Below are 22,528 nucleotides of genomic sequence, written 5' to 3'. Positions count from 1 at the left end.
GTTTGACGTCGTTACTTCACTGACGGCAATGTACGGAAAATCACGAATAATGATGGATCCCCTTCGGAAGTGGCGGCCATTTTGGCAATGTTAAATCCCCGTAGACTTTGAATTTGCTGCCGTGTCAGTACACTAGTTGACCTCACGGGTTTCGGATAAATGCAGGAAGTTTGGAAAAAAATCAATCTTCCGATCGAACCTAGGTTGAAAGCCAAGGTATTTATATATTTTGAGATATCTTGCAAAAAGAGGTGACGTTCCGGTTGTGGGACAGACTATATCTGAAAATGGCCAAATAACTCTTACCTTTGGTTGGCTGACAAGAATTATGGTTAAAACAAAAACAGCTTGGAAGACAGCACAGACCCAGTTAATAGTAATCAAGGAATTATTCTGCAGAATCTGTCCATACACAATTCCAGCAAAAGCACTGAAATTATCGGAAAAATCAATGTTAATCAAACATGCAGATTAAAGTCAACTAAAACTTTTAAGCTTATTTTTTTGCTTTTTTTATGAGCTAACTGAAAAGTTTAAAGAATATACCCCAGACAATCTTTGAATTTTAGATACTATAGACTTACTTTATCCATGTGGGATTAATTTACGCTTTGAACACTGTCACAAATTTTCTTCGCATTGTCACAGCGTACTTATAGTGCTTTAATTGAATGAAATTGTATTAAATAAATGAAGATATTATAAAGTTTTTACATTACTATACACATACATATACATATATTTTATGCATATATGTATATATCCTTGATCGGTGGAAACAACATCAAACAGGTGTATTAAGAATTCACAGATAAGGCACCCATCTGATAGAATTATTGTTAGATTTATTTCATTTGACAGAACTCTGTAAACTGTTGTGAAGATGAAATGTTTAGCATCTTAGCAAAGTAAATCTGGCATTTTCAGATATCATGTTACTCATAGCATTGATATTTTTGGTGCCCATAGAGATTTCGATTGACCAGTTTGACTGTGATCTTTTACTTGTATTTTTTTACTTTTGAATTTCAGAATCCATCTGAAAACTATACAGTGTGAAAGACTAGTCTTTCTACATATTAAAATCAAGTCTTTACTATTGGTTCTTCAGCTATTTATGTAATGAAGCAGTTTTCACATACACCCTCATTTTCATCTTCTTTGCAGAGATCACTTTTGAACAATTATCAGCTCAGTATAGTGACCATGCTTACTTTAAAATTGAATTCCTTTGCAAGAACAATAGGAACAAGAGGCCCATGGGCCACATCACCTGAGCACATTAGCTAGACACAGAACAGTTCAGTATTGAAAAGATTACTGGGGGTTGGGGGGGGGGGTGAATTTTAAACTACCTGATGATGCTTCCATGTCAATATAACAAATGGCTTTGTTGTACTTGAGAAGATTTTAATAAAAATTTTCCCATATATTCCTACGTAAAATTTTGATCCCCCATTGTGGCTCCTCCCTATCCCAGAGGTCATCATTTGAACAAACTTGAATCTACACTACCCGAGGATGCTTCCATCAATATGACTAAACATAGCTTTTCTGTTCTTGAGAAGAAATATTTTTTCTATGTGTTCTTATGTAAAACTTTCAATCCCCATTGGGCCCCAAACTACCCCTGGGGGTTATCATTTGAAAAAAAAATTGAATTTACACTACCTGAGGATGCTTCCATATCAAAATGACTAAACATGATTTTCATTTCTTGAGAAGAAGATATTTTCCAATATGTTCCTATGTAAAAAATTTTTGATCCCCCATTGTGGCCCATCCCTATCCCAGGGGGTCATGATTTGAACAAACTTAAATCTATACTACCTGAGGATACTTCCACATAAAATGATCAATCAGGGCTTTGCTGTTCCTGAGAAGAAGATTTTTAAAGATTTTTCCTATATATTTCTATGTTAAACTTAGATCCTCCATTGTGGCCCCGCCCTACCCCCTGGGGGTCATGATTTGAACAAACTTGAATCTACACTACCTGAGGATGCTTCCATATAAATATGACTTATCATGGCTTTGCTGTTGTTGAAAAGAAGATTTTTGAAGGTTTATCCTATAAATTTCTATGTTAAACTTTGATCCTCCATTGTGGCCCGCCCTACCCCCGAGGGTCATGATTTGGACAAATTTGAATCTCCACTACCTGAGGATGCTTCCATATAAATATAACCGATTAGGGCTTTCCTGTTCTTGAGAAGATTTTTAAAGGTTTTTTCCTATATATTTCTATGTAAAACTTTGATCCTCCATTGTGGCCCCGCCCTACCCCCGGGGGTCATGATTTGAACAAATTTGAATCTACACTACCTGAGGATGCTTCCACATGAGTTTCAATTTCCCTGGCTTTGTGGTTCTTGAGAAGATTTTTAAAAGATGCTATTAATTTTTCACTAATTCTTTATTATCTCCCCTTGAAAGAGGGCGTGGCCCTTCATTTGAACAAACTTGAATCCCCTTCACCCAAGGATACTCTGTGCCAAGTTTGGTTGAAATTGGCCCAGTAGTTCTGGAGAAGAAGTTGAAATTGTGAAAAGTTTACGCTTACGACAACGACGACAGACAACGGACAAATTTTGATCAGAAAAGCTTACTTGAGCCTTTGGCTCAGGTGAGCTAAAAAGCATGGGGTTTTCTGTGATTAGGGGTTCCTAAATAATAACTTTTCAACTGTTAAAAAATGAAATTAAATACTTCTACATTTATTATGATAAACTGTATGTTGCATTACTTATTGAATGACCCTCGTATGACTAATGAATGGCTTAGCTATTCTTAATCAGATTTTTTTTTAATATGTAAGTCATATTTGTATAGAAGCATCCTCAGGGACATGTATTGTAGATTCAAGTTTGTTCATATCATAACCCCTGGTAGTAGGGCTGGGCCACAACAGGGGATCAAAGTTTTACGTATAATTATTTCCAGATCATGACAAGGAGCACACGGCGGGTGTGACCGGTTGGCATGGAATGCTCACTCCTCCATGGCACCTGATCCCACCTCTGATGTTTAGAGGTCCGTGTTTGCTCTGCTCCTATTTTGTATTGTTTAATGGACTTCTGAGCTTGAATACTGTTTGTTATCTCCATATATTTCATATATAAGAAATATCTTTGAGAATTTTTATTCTCAAGAACAGCAAAACTATTTTTAGTACATAATAGGAATATATAAGAAATATCTTTAAAAAAATTTATTCTCAAGAACAGCAAAACTATTTTTTAGTCATATCAATACAGATCGAAGCATCCTCAGGTAGTGTAGATTCAAATTTGTTCATATCTTGACCCCTGGGGGGTGACAGACCTACTTCAATAAAAAAAAATAGGTAGCAACTGATCCTTCTTCAAGTGATCAGCACTTGGTGAAAGTTGTGGGTCTTTTGGATGAGATTCTAAAAACCAAAGCACCGTTATGGCATGGTAGAGATTCCTCATGCTTAATAGCCCTGAAAGTGGAGTAAAGGTCTCAGGGTTCTCCATCATTTCAAATTTAACTGTGGCGCAAGACTTACGCGAAATGATAATATTCACTTTCATTTCGCGACCGAATTCGCGAAGAAACCAGGAAATAAATTGAAAACACACAACCCCTATGAATCAATAGTTTAATACACAAATGGCATTAATTATTTGGCAAATTGATTAATAGATTTAATACTAAAAACAATAATAGATATCGATTAAGCATAGTGTAAAACAAAAATTAGGATGTTTCCAAAATAAACATATAATGTGAAAAAGACCCCCAACACATACATACTAGAAAATAAATAAATATTACCTTCTAGAATCTGAAAAAAAATAGTACCAGTAATAACACATTTTAAGCATTTAACCTTTTTTTCATAATTTTGTTTACAAAAGGTAACTTCCACACCTACAGTGTTCATTATAGGACAGAGGAAATTCTGGTACATGTAAGACACACAATCACGCTAACATCTATATATTGACATTTATTAGTCAGAAGATTGAAGTATTTTATAACTTGTAAATTTAAAAAAAAAAAAAAACAAATAACACTAAAACAGTTTAGAATCATAAACTTATATTTTGGTGGATTTACTTGTATTGTTAATTTTTCAACGTTACAAAAATACACAATTACGATACATGTTTGACTCACAGTTCTAATGCAATATTTTAGTGACGTGGTTATCTGTAGAACTATTGAAGCAAGAATTAATAGATATTAAAATTTCATTTGTAATTATCGTGAAGTATGCAAAAAAAAAAACAAAACAAAACAAAAAAAATGGCTTGTCTCTTTTCATTCATGTGTTCAGCGAAGTCTACAAGATAATTGCATGATTGTGCAAGCCAAACAATATGGGCCCTAATTCGAGTAAATTAACAGTTTAGCTTTACAAACTGAAAATCGGTACATAATTTGGAAATTCATTTGATTTATAAATTTATACATTTATTCTTCTGACGACGGCGATCTTACTGTGGGGTTGATATTTTAACTGTTGCGGAACTATGGCGCTGATTTTTTAACTGTGGGGCTAAAAAATTTAACTGTGGCAGGGCCACCACGTTAAACAGCCCATGGAGAACCCTGGGTCTGATTTTGAAGTCCTTTACTGGTATATGGTGACGTCTCTGTATAAGTGAAAAATTCTGAAATGGGACGAAAAATCAGTCATTCAGATTCACTTGAGGATAATTGTCATATGGCATGTGTGGTTATCTTAACTAGTCTTTCACACTGTATAGTTTTCAGATGGATTCCAAAATTCAAAAGTAAAAAAATACAAGTAAAAGATCACAGTCAAACTGGTCAATCGAAATCTCTATGGGCACCAAAAAATATCAATTCTATGAGTAACATGATATCTGAAAATGCCAGATTTACTTTGCTAAGATGCTAAACATTTCATCCTCACAACAGTTTACAGAGTTCTGTCAAATGAAATAAATCTAACAATAATTCTATCAGATGGGTGCCTTATTTCCTTATAACACGCATTCTCTGTAAGCACCAAAAAATCTTGGAAACGACATGTCTCGGATTTTGATGAAATTTGCACCACAGGTGTGTCTTGGTACAAAACTAGCAAATATGGTGTCGGAAGTTCCACACGTGCACTCGGTTGCCATGGAGACGGATCCATTGAATTTGGCCAATTTTGGCCCTTTTTGAGCAAGTGAAAACATGAAAATTGAGGAAATGCAAACGAATATTTATCGGTATCTAATACACTCTAACAAAAATCATTGGATCATATGATAATTAACATGAACTTTTAAGGTACACAGGGCATATAATCATTTATTCTAAAAATATTCCCACTCTAAGAAAAAGGTCATGCAAACTGACATGGTTTCTGAAAATTTGAAAAATGGGAAAATTAGTATTTTTTAAGATATTTAAGGCTCTATAAGAAAAATTGTCCGTGGAAAATTTCCAAAACATATGTGTGTTTTTATATTTGACAGTTAGTAATGTCATCTCATGAAAAAATGTCGGTGGGCTTTTGATCCTTTTTTTAGTAACATGTATCTATAAATAGATAGGTTTTACAAAAATGTAAAAAATCAAATTTTGGCAAAGTTTTAGATGTCATTGCTGGATAAATAGGATGTATATTGTAAAATTTAAGATGTTAATGACAGCAGCTGGACACCCCTAGCTGGAGTGTACAATGGTTGAGGGGTATTCCCATTTCTATTTATAGTATCAAGCACCTAAATATAGATATGTCTCTGAATATTAGGAAAAATGACAGTTTATGCTAATTGGAAGCTTCATAGAAAAAGTATTAACAAATATAAAGCTTTCTACAATATGCTTTCAAAAAGAACAAGTGTTTGTACAATAATTAATACAATATTGAGGGTCGACTTTTGTTTCCTATTATAACCTGTATATGACGTTTTTATGTTTACCCATCTCATGTCTACATATCTTTTCATTTGCATTTTTCGTATGGGAAAATGTTAAATATTGATAATAAAGTTTACGTATAAACTGCCGATTTATTATGATGTTAAAACTTTCTATATATGTTTACATTTTATATGTTAAATTCATCCTCTTTTAAAGAAAAGTAACATTTAACACACCAGAAAAATATCGCACCTTAAAAAAACATTCGCATAAGATAAATACCATTTTCAGTAAAAAAAAATGTTGAAATTGGTTAGTTTATGTCTTTATTCATATTTATCCTATTTCATTTACGATTTTGACGGTTAAAAAAAACACTTTCCTCCTATAAAAGTGTCTACTCCAAATATATACGAAAGGGGGTATACTTAAATTTTCAATTATCACATGACTGGAAAGTGCGTAACATAAATTATTTTCATATTTTTAGGAAGATAAGGAATTTTTCTACAAGATATCAAATTTTCATAAAATTTCGTGAGGGGCCGAAAAACGGCCTTATTGAAACTCCCCCTTTGTTGGTGCTTACAGAGAATGCATGATAAATGCTTAAGAGAAAACACAAGTTGATGGTCCAATGGTCTATTTAAAAATGAACATTTTTACAAAAAAGAAGATTTGATAAACTTGAGCGATAGATGTCATAACATGGGTGAAGTTTTTTTATAGCCAAAAAGGATAAAATGTGGAATCAAAGAGAAAGCTGTCATCCTATTATTGCAAAGAGAAGCAAGGGCTCCAAATGTGTTTTATAAATTTTCTTTCTATTCAAGAGGTCCAGTAAAACATGTACATACAGCCAAAGGAAGAACTATCAATGGTAACTTTTATGCTAAAGTTTCACTCAGGAGAGTTAAGCAGATATCTTGCAAAGCAAGTCCAAATACTGGTCCTCAAGGTATTTTTCTGTACCTGACAACGCTGCTGCAAATATCCATAGAGAAATAAATAAAATTCTGAAGAAAAGTAAGTTTACAAAGCTTAGCCACCCCCCACATTTGCTAGATCTCAGCCATTATGAGATCTTTTTATTCCAAAAATGTATGAAAACAATCAAAGGAAGACTTTAAAATTTCGAGTCAAGTATATGATTGAAAATGCTATTCATCAGTGTCTTTAAGGCATCCCTTAAGATGAGTATTCGAAGTTCTCTGGTCATGGGTACAAAGACTTTAGACAAGTGTAAATGTTAACAGGGAATGCTTTTAGGGATTGAAAGTATTAAGAATCTGCTTTACTTGCTTTTCCTATTTTTAGATGACATTTTGCATTATTTATTGAATGACCGTCTTCTTAATACAGAAGAACCCTCAGGTACTGTAGATTCAAACATTACTTTAAATTGGTCATAATTTTTTAATGAAGAGAAAGGGTTTTCATATTAAACATGTAAATTATCTGTGACAACATCTTTCCAAATATACTACCGGTATGATTTTTCACCCCGTGACCTTGAAGTTTGACCTACTTTTCAAAAATTTCTCTCTGCTTTTAACTTTTGATTGAGAAGAGATAGAGCTTTCATATTTAAATGTGCATTACCTTTGACAACACTTTTTCAAAAATAACTATGATTTTTGACCCCTTGACCTTCATGTTTGACCTTATCATCAAAAAATTCAACTTTGGTGGTTACTTTTGAATGACATATAATAGGGAGTTCATATCTGACAAGTGCATTAGGGCATTCATATTTGACAAGTGCATTACCTGTGTCAAAATGTTTCGAATGTGCTATGATATTTGTCCCGTGATCTTGACCTTCAAGTTTGATTTTATTTTTTAAACATATTTTATCAGTGTTGCTAACTTTTGAAGGAGCAAAGATAGGACATACATATTTATACCTGCCTTACCTGTGACAAGCATTTCCAAATGTACGATGATTTTTAACCCTATGACCTTGACCATGAAGTTTGACATAATTTTCAAAAATTTTAACATTGCTGATAACTTTTGATTGAGAGAACATGTTACCTGTTTCAAGATCCCTCCGATTGTATACTCAGGTTTTGGATATTTTTTTTCACTTGTGCATTTTACTTGTGACAAAACCTTTCAGATTGTATCATAATATTTGACCTCATGACCTTGATCTTGAAGTTTAATGTAGGTTTGAGAAGCTATAATCTTTGCTGAACTCTTATTAATTCAATAATTTATTTTTTTGTATGATGCACAGACAAGACAGGACACACAAACAAGAAGTTACAATATGCCATAAATAATGGCAGGACACACAAACAAGAAGTTACAATATGCCATAAATAATGGCATCTCCCATCCATTAAGACTTGGAAAGCGGGGGACCACAATTCTTTAAGTTTGCTTGTTAGTAATATTAATAAAGAAGCCTCCTCTGGTAATGTAGATTCAGATTTGTTCAAATCATGACCCCGGGGGGTAGTGCGAGACAACAACAGGGAATCAAAGTTTTATTTGGAGATTAATTAAGAAATAAACAACGTTATTCAGTGAACATGGCGTTATGAATAGCTAGCTAGCGCATCATGGAAAATATGCCAGCAGAGCTATTGCTATTCATAAGGCCATGTTCACTGAATAATTGTTGTTTATTTTTTATATTTGCATTCTGTGATGTTGTCAAGAATATCAGAGGAAATCCTGGCTTACAAAGGGGCACGGCTGCTTGTTTTCAGCAAGCAAGGGGGTAGGACAGGGCTACAAAAGGGGATCAATATTGTACAAAGGAATATACATGTATAGGAAAAATCTTCTCAAAAACAGCAAAGCCATGATTAGTCATTTAAGAAATAAACAACAATGTTAAGTACCAGTCCATATAAAAATCAGACAAAAGGTGATACATGAAAGTTCTCAGAATTTGATGATTTTCCACACATAGATTTCTCTTGCACTATGATCCATGTACGTAAATTAAAAAATGTTTTGGTTCATGGTTACTAAGGAAACCTGGCCAAAGAAATTTTCCTAACAACCGGGCTCTTTTCCCGTGTGGTAGGATGAAAAGTCACTTATCTTTTAAAACTTAAAATAAATGTAGATATGCATAAAATTATTCCGCTTCTCTGATATAATGAAGATACACATTTTAAGTATTTTAACAACCCAACACATACATATCAAAGAAGGCACGGACTATCCCCCGCTCTGAGAGAAGACATTTTTCAATTTTAAAAGTAAAGGAAAAGTTATATTTTTTCAAAAATTAAAAAAAATATTGTCAATATAATTTTTTACACATTTGCTTCCTATAATTTGTTGAATAAATTATTGACAATTTATTTTTCACTAATGTTTTAAGGTATGTGCAAAAGAAAAAAAGCTTCATGCATGATGCGAACTCTCTCAAAAGCTCACGGTAAGACATCAGCCTGAATGCGTTAACCACTACGCTACGAAGTCTGCTTGTCTTTTTTGATGTCAGTAAAATCATTTAAATAAACAAGTTTGTTGAAGCGTAATTTTTTTCAGAAATGTTCGTTTTTCATATAGAATGGGTTCAGACTCCATTTTTTTGAAACATTAAATAGATTTTACATTTACTTTTCCATCATTTAAATGTTAATGAATAAACAATGGCTCCTGCCTTGTTAAATGCTTTGTTTTCTATTAGGTACAAATGCATTATACTCACTTTAACAGTCCTAAGAGGCAGAAGATGTAGTTCATCTTGTTTGGATCCCTGGACTTGTAAACAGCTATACATGCTGGTCTGCAAAAAATCACAAATCATTGGTTGAAATGAGAATTCCTCATGTGCCTTTACTTTCACTGCTTTGTATTCATGACTTAATGTTAAATATCTAAACATGCAATGAAAGTCTAGTTTTAGTTTGACTCATTAACAATCTTAATTATGAAATACCCTGAGGATGCTTTCATATAATATCACTGATCACGAGTTTTGTTCCTACATACTTGCATCACCATAGTTGCCAACTCACCTGATTTCATTGGGTTACACCCAATTTTCAACCCTTAATAAGGACATTGACAAGTCACGGTTATCAGGAGAAAAAAGGTTTCATTTTTCATGGGTTTTAGTTCATGTTTTTTTTCACTTGTAAAACTGTGATTGAGAGTGATCTCCCGTGTAGAATTCTCTACGAAGTGAAAACCAATAAAGCATAGGTTACAGAGGTAAACAAAAGCAAAAGAGCTTCCTTCGATGGGTAAGAATCATCTGTACAGCAAGAAAGAAAAGCAGTGATGGCTTTGTTGTACATTGTGTTCAGGGGACAGACAGTAAACAGTGGTCAACAGGCTGTTTTTTACCGTACCTATGCTGGGAAGGACAAAGATGTGACAAATGCTGAGAACAGTTCCTATAAGGTTGTGTGAAGAAGGCACCATTTAGTATATATATGAACAAATATTAAAAACAAATCCATGCCTATATTTTTATGACAATTTGTTTCAAATAAATTACATAATAGAAACAGACAACCAGTCATTACCATTTTGAATATTACTAATTAGATGTTAAGGGAAGTAACTCAAAAATAAAGATCAGTGTTGGTAGATCTGTGTTTTGTTTCTATATTTGCATTTTCAGTCAAAATATCTAGATATCACAGGAAAAGAGCATACAATAATGTATATACAGTTGCGCCGCGTTTATCCAGATGCCATTTATCTGGACACTTCACCTTCCCGACGAAATTTTTTGGGAACTGATTTTTTCCATATTATTCTGTCTCATTAATCTGGAAATTCGCGTTCCACATCCGTACGGTCGATTTCTGCTACAAAACGTAATAGTTCATTGAAAAAAGACTCGTTTATCCGGACGGTGATTTTTCAAGAAACGACGTTTTCACACTTATCTTGCAGTAGTGTTAATGATTGTAAAAACATTGGCCATGCAGTCAGTTTGAAGAGGGTTACCTGTGACCTACAAACAATAGCATCTAAAATTATCGTGTGTTTTCGTACCCCAATTAATTCACAAGTATATCATGTCTATTATGAAGCTCAAAGAATTTAGCTTACACTGTGCATTAATTAAATAAGAAACCATTAAAAATCCATAATACTGTTTATAAACTTAAAGTACATTACTTTAGAAAAGAAAATATAAAACTGGCATTAGATATAGAAGTTTATTAGGTTTCAAGGTATTTTTTTTTAATTGAAATTTAAACTTAGAGTCTGTAGAAAAAAAAGTCATTATGATGGCTTGTGTTTAAGTTGAATGTTTAAAATACTTTCACTGATTGCATGTGTTTCGAGTTAGCTTTCAGTGTTCAGTTACTATAGCAGCCCTGTGTAATGAATACAAGAGGCCCAGGGGCCACATCACTCACCTGAGCACTATGCCTAGGAAAAAGCAGAAATCAGTTCAGTCTTGAAAGGTTGAAAAGTTTAAATATAAAAGTGGCTCGGGGGGGGGGGGGGGGGGGGGGGGGGGGGGTCATGAATTGAACAAATTTAAATCTACATTATCTGAGGATGCTTCCATTTAAATATGACCAAACATGGCTTTGCTGTTCTTGAGTAGAAGATTTTTAAAGATTTAACCTATGTACTCCTATGTAAAACTTTGATCACCCATTTTTCTCTTTGTGAATTCTGTGCTCTTTTTATTATTTTTTTTATGAATAAAAAATCTTTTTAAAGACCCATGTTAAATTTTTAGGTGTCTTTACAACGAGCAGATATAAATGTAATTTTACGTGCAAAGAATATCACAGTTAAGGATGGTTATTCAGACAGAAGACCTCTCGTTGCTCGCAACGAGTATCTAGTTAAGGTCTTCCGTTTTCACGGAAGACCTTATAGTGATTCTACTGTTTCTTATTATTATTCTTATTTTTCCTCCCATATTTTGTGCACATGTTTTCTCAAAAACTATTCAGTGGTTTTCAATGATTTTTTCAGGGATAATGGACACTATTATGATCTTTGTGCCTTTGAGGAGAAAATTCAAAAAATCTCTTTCGGTTCCATGTAATGGCCAATTTTCTGATTTTGAATTGGATTTTTGTCTTCCTATCTCCTTTAGAACGGCTAAAGATATGAACTAGAGACATGTCAAAGATAATAGAGCATGACTTGTAGATGTTCTGACCAATTTTTTGTGTGTCGTCGATGCTTCCGGTCACCACCGGAAGCAAATTTCAAAAATGAATTTTTTCAACTTTTTTGTTTTTCATTATTTTTCTTTCATATTGTTATGGTTAATAGAAACACTTCTAAAAATACTTAATATATATTTTGTTTTAAAATTGATGAATTCAATTTCACCCATTGTGGCCCAACCCGACCCCCAAGGGTCATGTTTGAACAAACTTGAATGTACACTATTTAAGAATGCTTCCATATAAATATGACCAATCATGGCTTTGCTGTTCTTAAGAAATAGTTTTTTTAAAAGAATTTTTATTATGTGTTCCTACGCAATACTTTGATTGCCCATTGTGGCCCCACCCTATCCCCGGGGGTCATGATTTGAACAAACTTGAATCTACACTACCTGAGGATGCTTCCATATAAATATGACCAATCATGGCTTTGCTGTTCTTGAGAAGATTTTTAAAGATTTTTCCTATATATTCCTATGTAAAACTTTGATCGCCCATTGTGGCCCCACCCGACCCCCGGGGGTCATGATTTGAACAAACTTGAATCTACACTATCTGAGGATGCTACCATATAAATATGACCAATCATGGCTTTGCTGTTCTTGAGAAGAAGATTTTTAAAGATTTTTCCTATATATTCCTATGTAAAACTTTGATCGCCCATTGTGACCCCACCCCGACCCCCAGGGGTCATGATTTGAACAAACTTGAATCTACACTACCTGAGGATGCTTCCATATAAATATGACCAATCATGGCTTTGCTGTTCTTGAGAAGAAGATTTTTAAAGATTTTTCCTATATATGCCTATGTAAAACTTTGATCGCCCATTGTGGCCCCACCCGACCCCCGGGGGTCATGATTTGAACAAACTTGAATCTACACTATCTGAGGATGCTACCATATAAATATGACCAATCATTCTTGAGAAGAAAATGAAAATGTGAAAAGTTTACGACAACGACGACAGACAACGGACAAATTTCAATCAGAAAAGCTCACTTGAGCCTTCGGCTCAGGTGAGCTAAATACAATAAACCAAAATATTAAAGTTTTTTCCTTTGCCTTCACATTTGATACCTGGTTATGTTCATTGGAGAGGGTATTTGAGAAGTGATTCACTTATCCGGATGATTCATTTATCCGGAAGATTTTGTTGGGGACAGAGGCGTCCAGATAAACGAGGCACCACTGTAATACATAAACTTTATGAAATAAATGGGTTTTGGAAAAATCTTATGGTGAAAAATTACCGATATGTAAGTCCTTTTTATCAACATTTTACATGGGTAATGCATTAAGAATATTGTAAAAACATTGATTTGACAAATCTAAAAAGAAAGGGTGGCTTGGTGGGTTAAATGTACCAGAACATAACATGTTTAGTACCAATACACCTGCTCAAGAGTTCTTGAAAAATTCTATATCAAAGCCAGGAACCTTGCCAATTTCCTGAACCCAATCATTTTTTATGACACGGCGGGTCAGCTTTTCACCCGATTTTTGGATTAAGTTCGTAAATTAGTTTGCACTTTTAACTTTCAGTTACAACCCATGCTTGGATCTAGGTAAACAATACTGATGGCTTCACACAGTAGGCTATGTACCGTTAAATTATCAGTGCTGGTGGAAGCAATTAACTGGGAGCTGTTTTGCCAAATCGAAGTTTGAAGTCATTATAAAATGACTTCTGCTAGAATGATATCATTATTAGGGCCAGCAGGAACAAAAGAAAAATAATATTTATGTACTTATCGAGGAATCTTGGAAAACAGTTTTCACCAGATAAAATAAAGTCAGACCAAAGATAGTGTGGAGCTAACAGTACATTTAAGGTTCATAAACCCTCTGATCACTCATGTAAAATGTTTCTTTAACTCTTATGATTTTCCAAAAGAAATGTATTTTTGAAGTAAAATACAAACAATTATAGCACAGCTTGCAGGGCAAAATTGGACAAAAAAGACATTTCAACTTGGCAAATTTATAAAGGAATAATAGACATTTATGTCATTAAGAGTTATCTCTCTTATCAGAGTATCGATGAATCTTAATATATATTGCACTTGTAAATAAGGTCTGGAGATGTAAAATAACTTCAAAACTAAGATTAGAATGCTTTCAAATTTAGCTCAAACTTCCCATGTGCTTCAAATCATAATTTACAATGCAGATTCTGAAAAGGCTTTCATTATTTTAAAAAAATGCACACATAATTCAGGTCAATACTGAATAATGAAACCTTCCTTCAATGTCCTATTTACATGTAAATTTAATTAATGATTTTAATATATATATATATATATATATATATATATATATATATATATATATATATCTATATATATATATATATATATATATATATATATATATATATATATATATATATATATATAAGGATATCAGTTCTTCAGCCAGTAAGGATCATAACTCTTAAATTGTCATTTAATTACACATAGCTCACCTGAGCTGTAGCTAGGAAAAAAGCAAAGATCAGTTCAGTATTGAAAAGTTTTAATGCATAAGTGGTCCCAACCTACCCCTAAAAGGGGAGGGGGGGTATGATTTCAAAAAAAAAAATCGAATCTACACTAACTAAAGATGCTTACATATTTCTTTGTCTGTGAATTTTTTCCCACAAGTTTGAACTTTCATTATGGTCCCACCCTACCCTCCGAGGTCATGGTTTCAGCAAATCTGAATGTACACTATCTGAGGATGCTTCCATATAATTATAACCAATCATAGCTTTGCTATTCTTGAGAAGATTTTTAAAAAAATTTTCCAATGTATTCCTATGCATAACTTAAATCATCAATTGTGGCCCCACCCTATCCCCAGGGGTTCATGATTTTTTTCAAACATGAATCTACACTATCTGAGGATACTTCCTAATATGTAATAACCAATCATGGCTTTGCTGTTCTTGAGAAGGTTTTTTCTATATATTCCCGTGTTAACTTTGATCGTCCATTGTGGCCCCATCCTACCCTCAGGGGGTCCTGATTTTAACAAACTTGAATCTACACCACCTGAGGATGCTTCCATGTAAATATGACCAATCATGGCTTTGCTGTTCATGAGAAGATTTTTAAAATTTTTCCTATATACTCCCATGTAAGACTTTGTCCATTGTGGCCCCATCCTACTGCAGGGGGTCATGAGAGGCAGCGGGACCTCGGTTTATACGGTCTCATCCGAAGGACCGGTCTCCACATCCCACAGTGGGATTCGAACCCGCGACGTAAGGATCAACTCCTTACTTCGTGACTCTAGAGCAGACGCTCTAACCACTGCGCCACGCGGGCAACCCTATCGTATGTGTATCCTATTGTATTGTGCTTGTATCCTATCAGATTTTCCGTTTATCATATCGTATGTTGCATTTATCAGGTTTTGTGTTAATCATGTTTTGTGTTTATCACGTTTTGCATTTATCGTGTGCATTCAGAAGGCATCTAATTTTACTGTCGTTATCGGGAAAAAGACAGAGGGTTTCCTATGTATATAAATTACAGATTAAGAAAAAAGAAAAACAAATAATTTCATTATATCCATTTACGTACATATTAGTTATTTTGTATAAAATGAATGAATATTTATTTTCCGTGAATTATGAAGTCAATGTTTTGACAGACAATTGTTTAAAAAAACGTAATAGTTTGAAAGTTATTTTTTAATGTCTTACACACTTATTTTGTTCATAAAAAATCATTGATGAAATAAGCAGAATTATTGTATTCTTAGTGTTATTCCAAGCATTGTCTTTATCTAAGAATTATTAAAATGTAAACATTCATTCACTTCAAATTTGAATTAATAATGAATGAGGAAAATTGGCTTTAAATTCATTTAAATATTCTAATGAATCTTAACCTTTTAAGAATACTCCCCCCCCCCCCAAAAAAAAAATTTCAAAAGGCAAATTTAAAAAATAAAAGAAGTACAGTATATGTAAAGAGGCGAGGGCTGTTTTATGAAAACATTGACCTAAGTAAGTTTTCACGTTTAAAATCTATTATCTTATAACGAGCTGTAAAGGTCTGCACATGGCAAGAATATATTCACATTTTTTTCAAGCAATATAAATACATTTTTTCCCCACTATGACATAATGTAACTTCGTGAATTTTTTTCTCCTTGATTTGTAGTGTGTAGTCTCCTAAAAAGCCATATTTTCTCTCCTAATTTTCATTTTTGGATGAGAAACATGATTTTGTCTGCTTTGGTTCATAAAAAAGCGAGGGTGTACAACAACAATAACAACTAATTGTTAACATGTGAATTGCATTAGCCCGTCTTCTAGACTTTTATATCAATATTAAAAAAAGTATGTATCATTCACATGAAAAGTTAACACATGCGATACGCTGATGACCATAAAACTCGAGTCATTAAATAATTACTATTTGTTTTTAAATCACGTAATTGAAAGAAAATCATTCTTTTCGCTTAACACTTAGTAGGAATTCCCATTTATATTGACCTTGGAGAAAATATGCTGTCAAACTTTCATGAACTATCATATTAATAACAAATTATTTAAACTGCTCTTAGTATTGGTGAAATTAAAGGTAAACTGGAGAATTAATTTTTTATGTAAAGATTTATTTTAAAATTATCTGTCAATTCGATAAGAACCTTAAGGCAATCTTATTTTCAATAAATGTACCCATACGTGTATTCTACATTTATTTATCAGACACTTGGGGGTGCAAGCAACCAACTGATTGGAAACAGAAGAAAAGTATTTCTATTAAAGTCATCAAATCCTAGTAGTTTTTATCTTTTGAATATGTCTTAGACTACATCATCATCCAGGTCACACAGATTGAAAGATATCACATACTTTAAAATTAAATCGTTATCAAATTAATTCATATATGTATCTCCAGGCCTATTAAATATAAAAAAATAACACAAGGACACCTGATTTGTTTCTTTTAAAAATAGAACAATGTGTACATGTACATGTATTTGACCCACTTGGAACAGCATGGCAGCAGATTAACATATATACACAAAAGTCCAGTACGTGTCAGGGAAATATTAAAGATTATATATATGCACAAACAATGTCCTTTATTTGGAGTAAACAAACATGTTAACATGACACTTGATTCATGTGTCCCGTAAATAAGGTTGAAAATTGGCATACATATGTGCTGGTAATAAAGCCATGATTAGAAAATGGAAAGTATTTAAAAATTCTTATGTTTGAATATTTATATTTTTTTCTATTATTGTCAAAATGTACGCATTTAATTATTATGTATTGATAATGTATTGATAGAATCCCCTAATCCACTGTCTCTTTGATAAGTCAGATTTTAGAATGGGGTATAATGGCCTTTCTTTAAATATGACATTTTCCTACTCAGTTGCTTCGGACAGGCATTAACTGATGGACTCATAAAGTGATGATTGAAGTGGTTATGATGTACTTGGATTCCGGGTAATTTAAAATGAAAGAATTAAAATCAGCTTGGAAATTCAATTTTTGCTTTAAAAAAATAAAATGAATGAAAACAAGAGGCCCAAGGGCCTTGAATCGCTCTTCTGATAAACTGTACAACCTACCACTTCTATTTGAAGCCTCAAAGTATCCTGTCTATTTAGATAAAGCCATGAAATTCAAAACGTAGGTCATCATGACCTACATTTTAGATGAAACACTCTGAGAACCCAAGATGATTCTAAGCCAATTAGTACCTAAGAGTAGGTCATGGTGACCTACTTATCACTTGTCATGCATCAACTAACTAAGTTTGATGATTCTAAGCCAATTAATTCCTAAAATATTTAATTATAACCATAAAATTTCAAAAGTAGGTAACAGTGACCTACTTTTCAGGTGACATACTTTGAGGACCCAAAATGCATCAATTGACAAAGTTTGATGATTCTAAGCCAATTAGTACCTAAGAATATTTAAATAAAACAATAAAATTTCAAAAGAAGGTCATGGTGACCTACATTTCAGTCAACTTACTCCGAGAATCCAGGATGCATCAACTGACAAAGTTTAATGATTCTAAGCCAATTAGTACCCGAAATATTTCATTATAGCCATGTAAATTGAAAAGTAGGTCATGCTGACCTACTTTTCAGTTATCAAATATTTCATTAAAGCCATAAATTTTCAAAAGTAGGTCATGGTGATCTACTTTCCAGTTGACTTACTCCGAAGACCCAAGATGCATCAACTGACAAAGTTTGATGATTTTAAGCCAAATAGTACCCGAAAACATTAAATTATAGTCATATAAATTGAAAAGTAGGTCATGGTGACCTATTTTTCAGTCGACCTACTCAAATTACCCAAGATACATCAACTGACAAATTTTGTTGATTCTAAGCCAAATAGTACCCAAAAACATTAAATACAGCCATAAAATTTTAAAAGTAGGTCACAGTGACCTACTTTTCAGTTGCCGTACTCTGAGGACCCAAGATGCATCAACTGACAAAGTTTGATGATTCTAAGCCAATTAGTATCTGAAATATCTAATTTAAAGCCAAAAATTTTCAAAAATAGGTCACAGTGACCTACTTTTCAGTCCAATTGCTCCGAAGACCCAAGATGCATTAACTGACAAAGTTTGATGATTTTAAGCCAAATAGTACCCGAAAACATTAAATTATAGTCATATAAATTGAAAAGTAGGTCATGGTGACCTATTTTTCAGTCGACCTACTCAAATTACCCAAGATACATCAACTGACAAATTTTGTTGATTCTAAGCCAAATAGTACCCAAAAACATTAAATACAGCCATAAAATTTTAAAAGTAGGTCACAGTGACCTACTTTTCAGTTGCCGTACTCTGAGGACCCAAGATGCATCAACTGACAAAGTTTGATGATTCTAAGCCAATTAGTATCTGAAATATCTAATTTAAAGCCAAAAATTTTCAAAAATAGGTCACAGTGACCTACTTTTCAGTCCAATTGCTACGAAGACCCAAGATGCATTAACTGACAAAGTTTGATGATTCTAAGCCAATTAGTACCCGACATATTAAATTATAGTCATATAAATTGAAAAGTAGGTCACAGTGACCTACTTTTCAGTTGCCGTACTCCGAGGACTCAATATACATCAACTGATAAATTTTGATGATTCTTAGCCAAATAGTACCCGAAAATATTAAATATAGCCATAAAATTTCAAAAGTAGGTCACAGTGACCTACTTTTCACTTCATGTTTTTTTGAGGACCCAAGATGCATCAACTTACAAAATTTTATGATCATAGGCCTTAAAATGTCCAAATTATGCCTCTAAAACGCTTTGAAATCGAATGTCTGCAAAGTTCAAAGAGTAGGTCACTGTGACCTACTTTTTAATAAACATGTTTTATGGCCCCAAGCTGCATCATCTTAAAAGATTTAATGATTCTAAACCTCTCAGTATTCGAATTAATGACCTTAATTGTTTTTAAAAAGATAAGCCATAAAATTCAAAAAGTAGGTCAAGGTGACCTACTTTTTAGTTGACATACTCCAAGGACCAAAGATACATCAACTGACAAAATTTAATGATCATAGGCCTTAAATTGTTCAAAATATGCCTCTAAATCATTTTGAAAAAGAATAGCTGCAAAATTTTAAATGTAGGTCACCATGACTTACTTTTGAGTCAACATGATATGAGGTCCTTAGATGCACCAACTGACAAGATTTGATGATCCTAGTCCTTATAGTAAGCAAAATATCAACATTTTAATAAAATGTAATTTTTGGTCAACTTTGAAGTGACCTTGAGACCACGCCCTTTGCCCCAGGGTGATGCCTTGAACAATTTTTAATCTACAACATATCCTCATCCTTTTGTGTAAGTTTGGTGATAATCTGCTCAGTGGTTCTTGAGAAGATTTTTTAGCAACCAGTACTTTTGTTTTTATTTACCTAATTATCTCCCCTTGTTTATGGGTCACAAAAACAGGAGCCCTTGGGCCAAGGATACCCTGTGACAAATTTGAAAATTTGAAATTTGAAAATAATTGGCCTAGGGATTCTTGACTTATGGCCATATTCTAAAAAGTTTACACACACCGCACACTACACAAATGGCCATAGCATTAGCTCTTTGAGCCTTTGGCTCAGAAGAGCTAACAATGGTTTGAATTCCATTTTTGCCTTTCATTGGTATTACACATTTTTACAAGTACAATTAATGTATTTGGAGAAAATGACATTGGAAATAGTTTCAAGTAAATGTACAAGGCTATTTACAATTATCCTGGGATTGATTTGGTTTTGAAAGCATACATGTAGTAAATCAATATTTTAGGAAAAAGGGCTAGTTACATTTTGATATGACTGTCTTGAAATACAGAGAATTAGCTCTAAAATTTTGTACATTTTTGTGCTTAGAAAGAATGCATGGAACTTTAGTTATCTGAACATCATTTTCGACTAGTGTGCTACAGATCTGAAGGTATTTTGAGTCTACAATGCTTCATATGATTATATAAAATAAATTACACCAATGCAATTTCATTGAAAAAAATGTCTTTGTAGGTCTGCTTTTGGCCAAAAAAAAAAAAATCAAAGAGAGGGTTTTTTTGATTGTATTAAATGCTGGCTGTTTCAGTGATTACCATTGCTTTTGGCTATAAAACTTAGACAAGCTCATTTTCTATCCCAGTCTCACTTTTACAAAAGGAATTATTAGTAGAAAAGTGAGACTGAGATCAAGAGTGAGCTCATCTAAGTTTTATGGCCCCAGGGCCTGGAATTTCAAAGACATATGATACATGGTTCCCTTTTTTTTAACATATCAGTGGTGGATTCAGGGGGGTTTGGGGGGGTTCGGGAAAACCCCCCGCCCAATCAAAATTTTTTTTTACAAGTGTCATTTTAACAATATATTGCATAAATGAGACTCTATCCAAGCCCATTGTTTTACACAAAGAGGTGAAATATACAGACCCATGCGAAATCCCTTTCCGCTTGAGCGCACACAATACACAGGTATATAACAACAGTACCATGAATACAGAGATCATGATAGTCCGTGCAGCTACATGTAGTCAGGTAGTGATGACACAACGTCATACACTAACAAACCAAAACTGCACATAGTTATTACAGGTATTGTTTTGGTATTGCCAAAGTAATATTCTTCGAAAATTGAATCTTACTTTATTGAACTATGTGAATAAACTGTGATTATTATTATTATTCAGAAAAAAAGCACACTTGTAGATAGAAGTTACAATGCAATTTTAAAAAGCAAATGGTCTGCATTTTTTTTTTAAATTACAGTTGAATGATGTTTAATAAAACCCAACTAACGGTTACAACTTTGTATAATGAATTGTGGTAAAACTTATATGTATATAATAGAGATCCTGTCAAAACAAGAATTGGCCACTTTTTTTATTGTTTTTCAAGACTTTTTTTTCAAAACATTGGGCTGGTAAGTGCATGGATAAGATAAAAATAGAAGTATGGTGCATTTATGTTAGAAATTATAAATCAACCCCCTCCCCCCCCCCCCCCCCCATGAAAAAGCAATAATTCCAACAATTTGCCAAAATAATAAATTTATATTTATTCTTCAATATGATATATCATTATTTGCTTATATTTCAAAATATATTTACAGTAGAGTCAAGTAGTTGAAAAGAGTAATAAGGGTTTCTACACAGAATCCAAATTTTCTAAGTGTTGGGAAATTGCACATCAGTTGTATTTTGGTAGTCAGAGCTTCACATGTGACACATTGGATGTGCATTTTAAAATGAAGAATTGGATATTATATTTCAAATGGCGATATTTCTAATTTTATCAGATTTTACATTTAATTTTTTTTTTAAGAAAAGTCTCATTTTTCAAGTTTACATGGAAGTTAAAAATAATCCCAAAATTTATTATTATTTTTTTTGTTCTAATTCTTGAAAATTAGGGTAGGTCAGTCTTGAAAATCACCTAGAAAAAAAGTGGCCAAAAACGAATTAATTCAATCTAAAATGCTGGAAAATGCACCATTTGGAGCCATTTTTTAAGAAAATTTCTCGGGGGAGGCCCTCCGAACCCCCACCTATGGGAGGGGGGCACCCCCTCCCATGCCCTCCCCCTTCGGCCCAACGGGCCTCAAACCCCCCCCCCCCCCACATGAACTTCTGGATCCGCCACTGCATATTCATATGGCAAATATTCTTTTGTTAGTATTTTCGCATTTGTTTAAGGTAGTGCTTATTATCGGGTCAAAATTTGTAGATACACCGTTGAAAAGAACACTCTGAAGCCTATTTCAATGCAAGTTCTCACAATTCGGCATTTTAAGTAAAAACAGACAAAAAAATCGCAAGTATATAAATTTACTTATAATTGTACAACGGACATTTAAAACAGCAAACCCCTGTAAAAGGTAGTTTCAACATTGCTGCTTTTGAATACTTTTAAGCAAAAGCTGTATTTCAATTGTTTGAGTAACTGTACAGCACCTTGTGTGCGGTGAGGCATGGATAAGTGCGATTACTTCACATTGTGCTGAATTATCACCAATCAATTATCACGTTAACCAGAGCTGGA

The 22,528-nt window shown here is 33.4% G+C and overlaps 1 protein-coding gene across 2 annotated transcripts in view; it reads right to left on the bottom strand.

Moving 5' to 3' along the window:
* LOC133173370 (sugar transporter SWEET1-like) overlaps positions 1–22,528 on the bottom strand; it is a 335,382-nt gene that overhangs the window by 291,598 nt on the left and 21,256 nt on the right. For both annotated transcript variants that reach the window (XM_061308365.1, XM_061308358.1), the window contains exons 2-3: positions 9,533–9,610; positions 307–430 (exon numbers count right to left, since the gene is read on the bottom strand). In XM_061308365.1, the coding sequence (XP_061164349.1) occupies positions 307–430; positions 9,533–9,610 (202 nt within the window). The remainder of the gene's footprint in view (positions 1–306; positions 431–9,532; positions 9,611–22,528) is intronic.

Source organism: Saccostrea echinata, unplaced genomic scaffold (assembly GCF_033153115.1).
Source record: "Saccostrea echinata isolate AGI-Se365-2 ecotype Australia unplaced genomic scaffold, CSIRO_AGI_Sech_v1 ptg000002l, whole genome shotgun sequence".
Taxonomy (NCBI): domain Eukaryota; kingdom Metazoa; phylum Mollusca; class Bivalvia; order Ostreida; family Ostreidae; genus Saccostrea; species Saccostrea echinata.
Note: the sequence above shows the minus strand (reverse complement) of the source record. Positions and strands in the feature narration are given on the sequence as shown.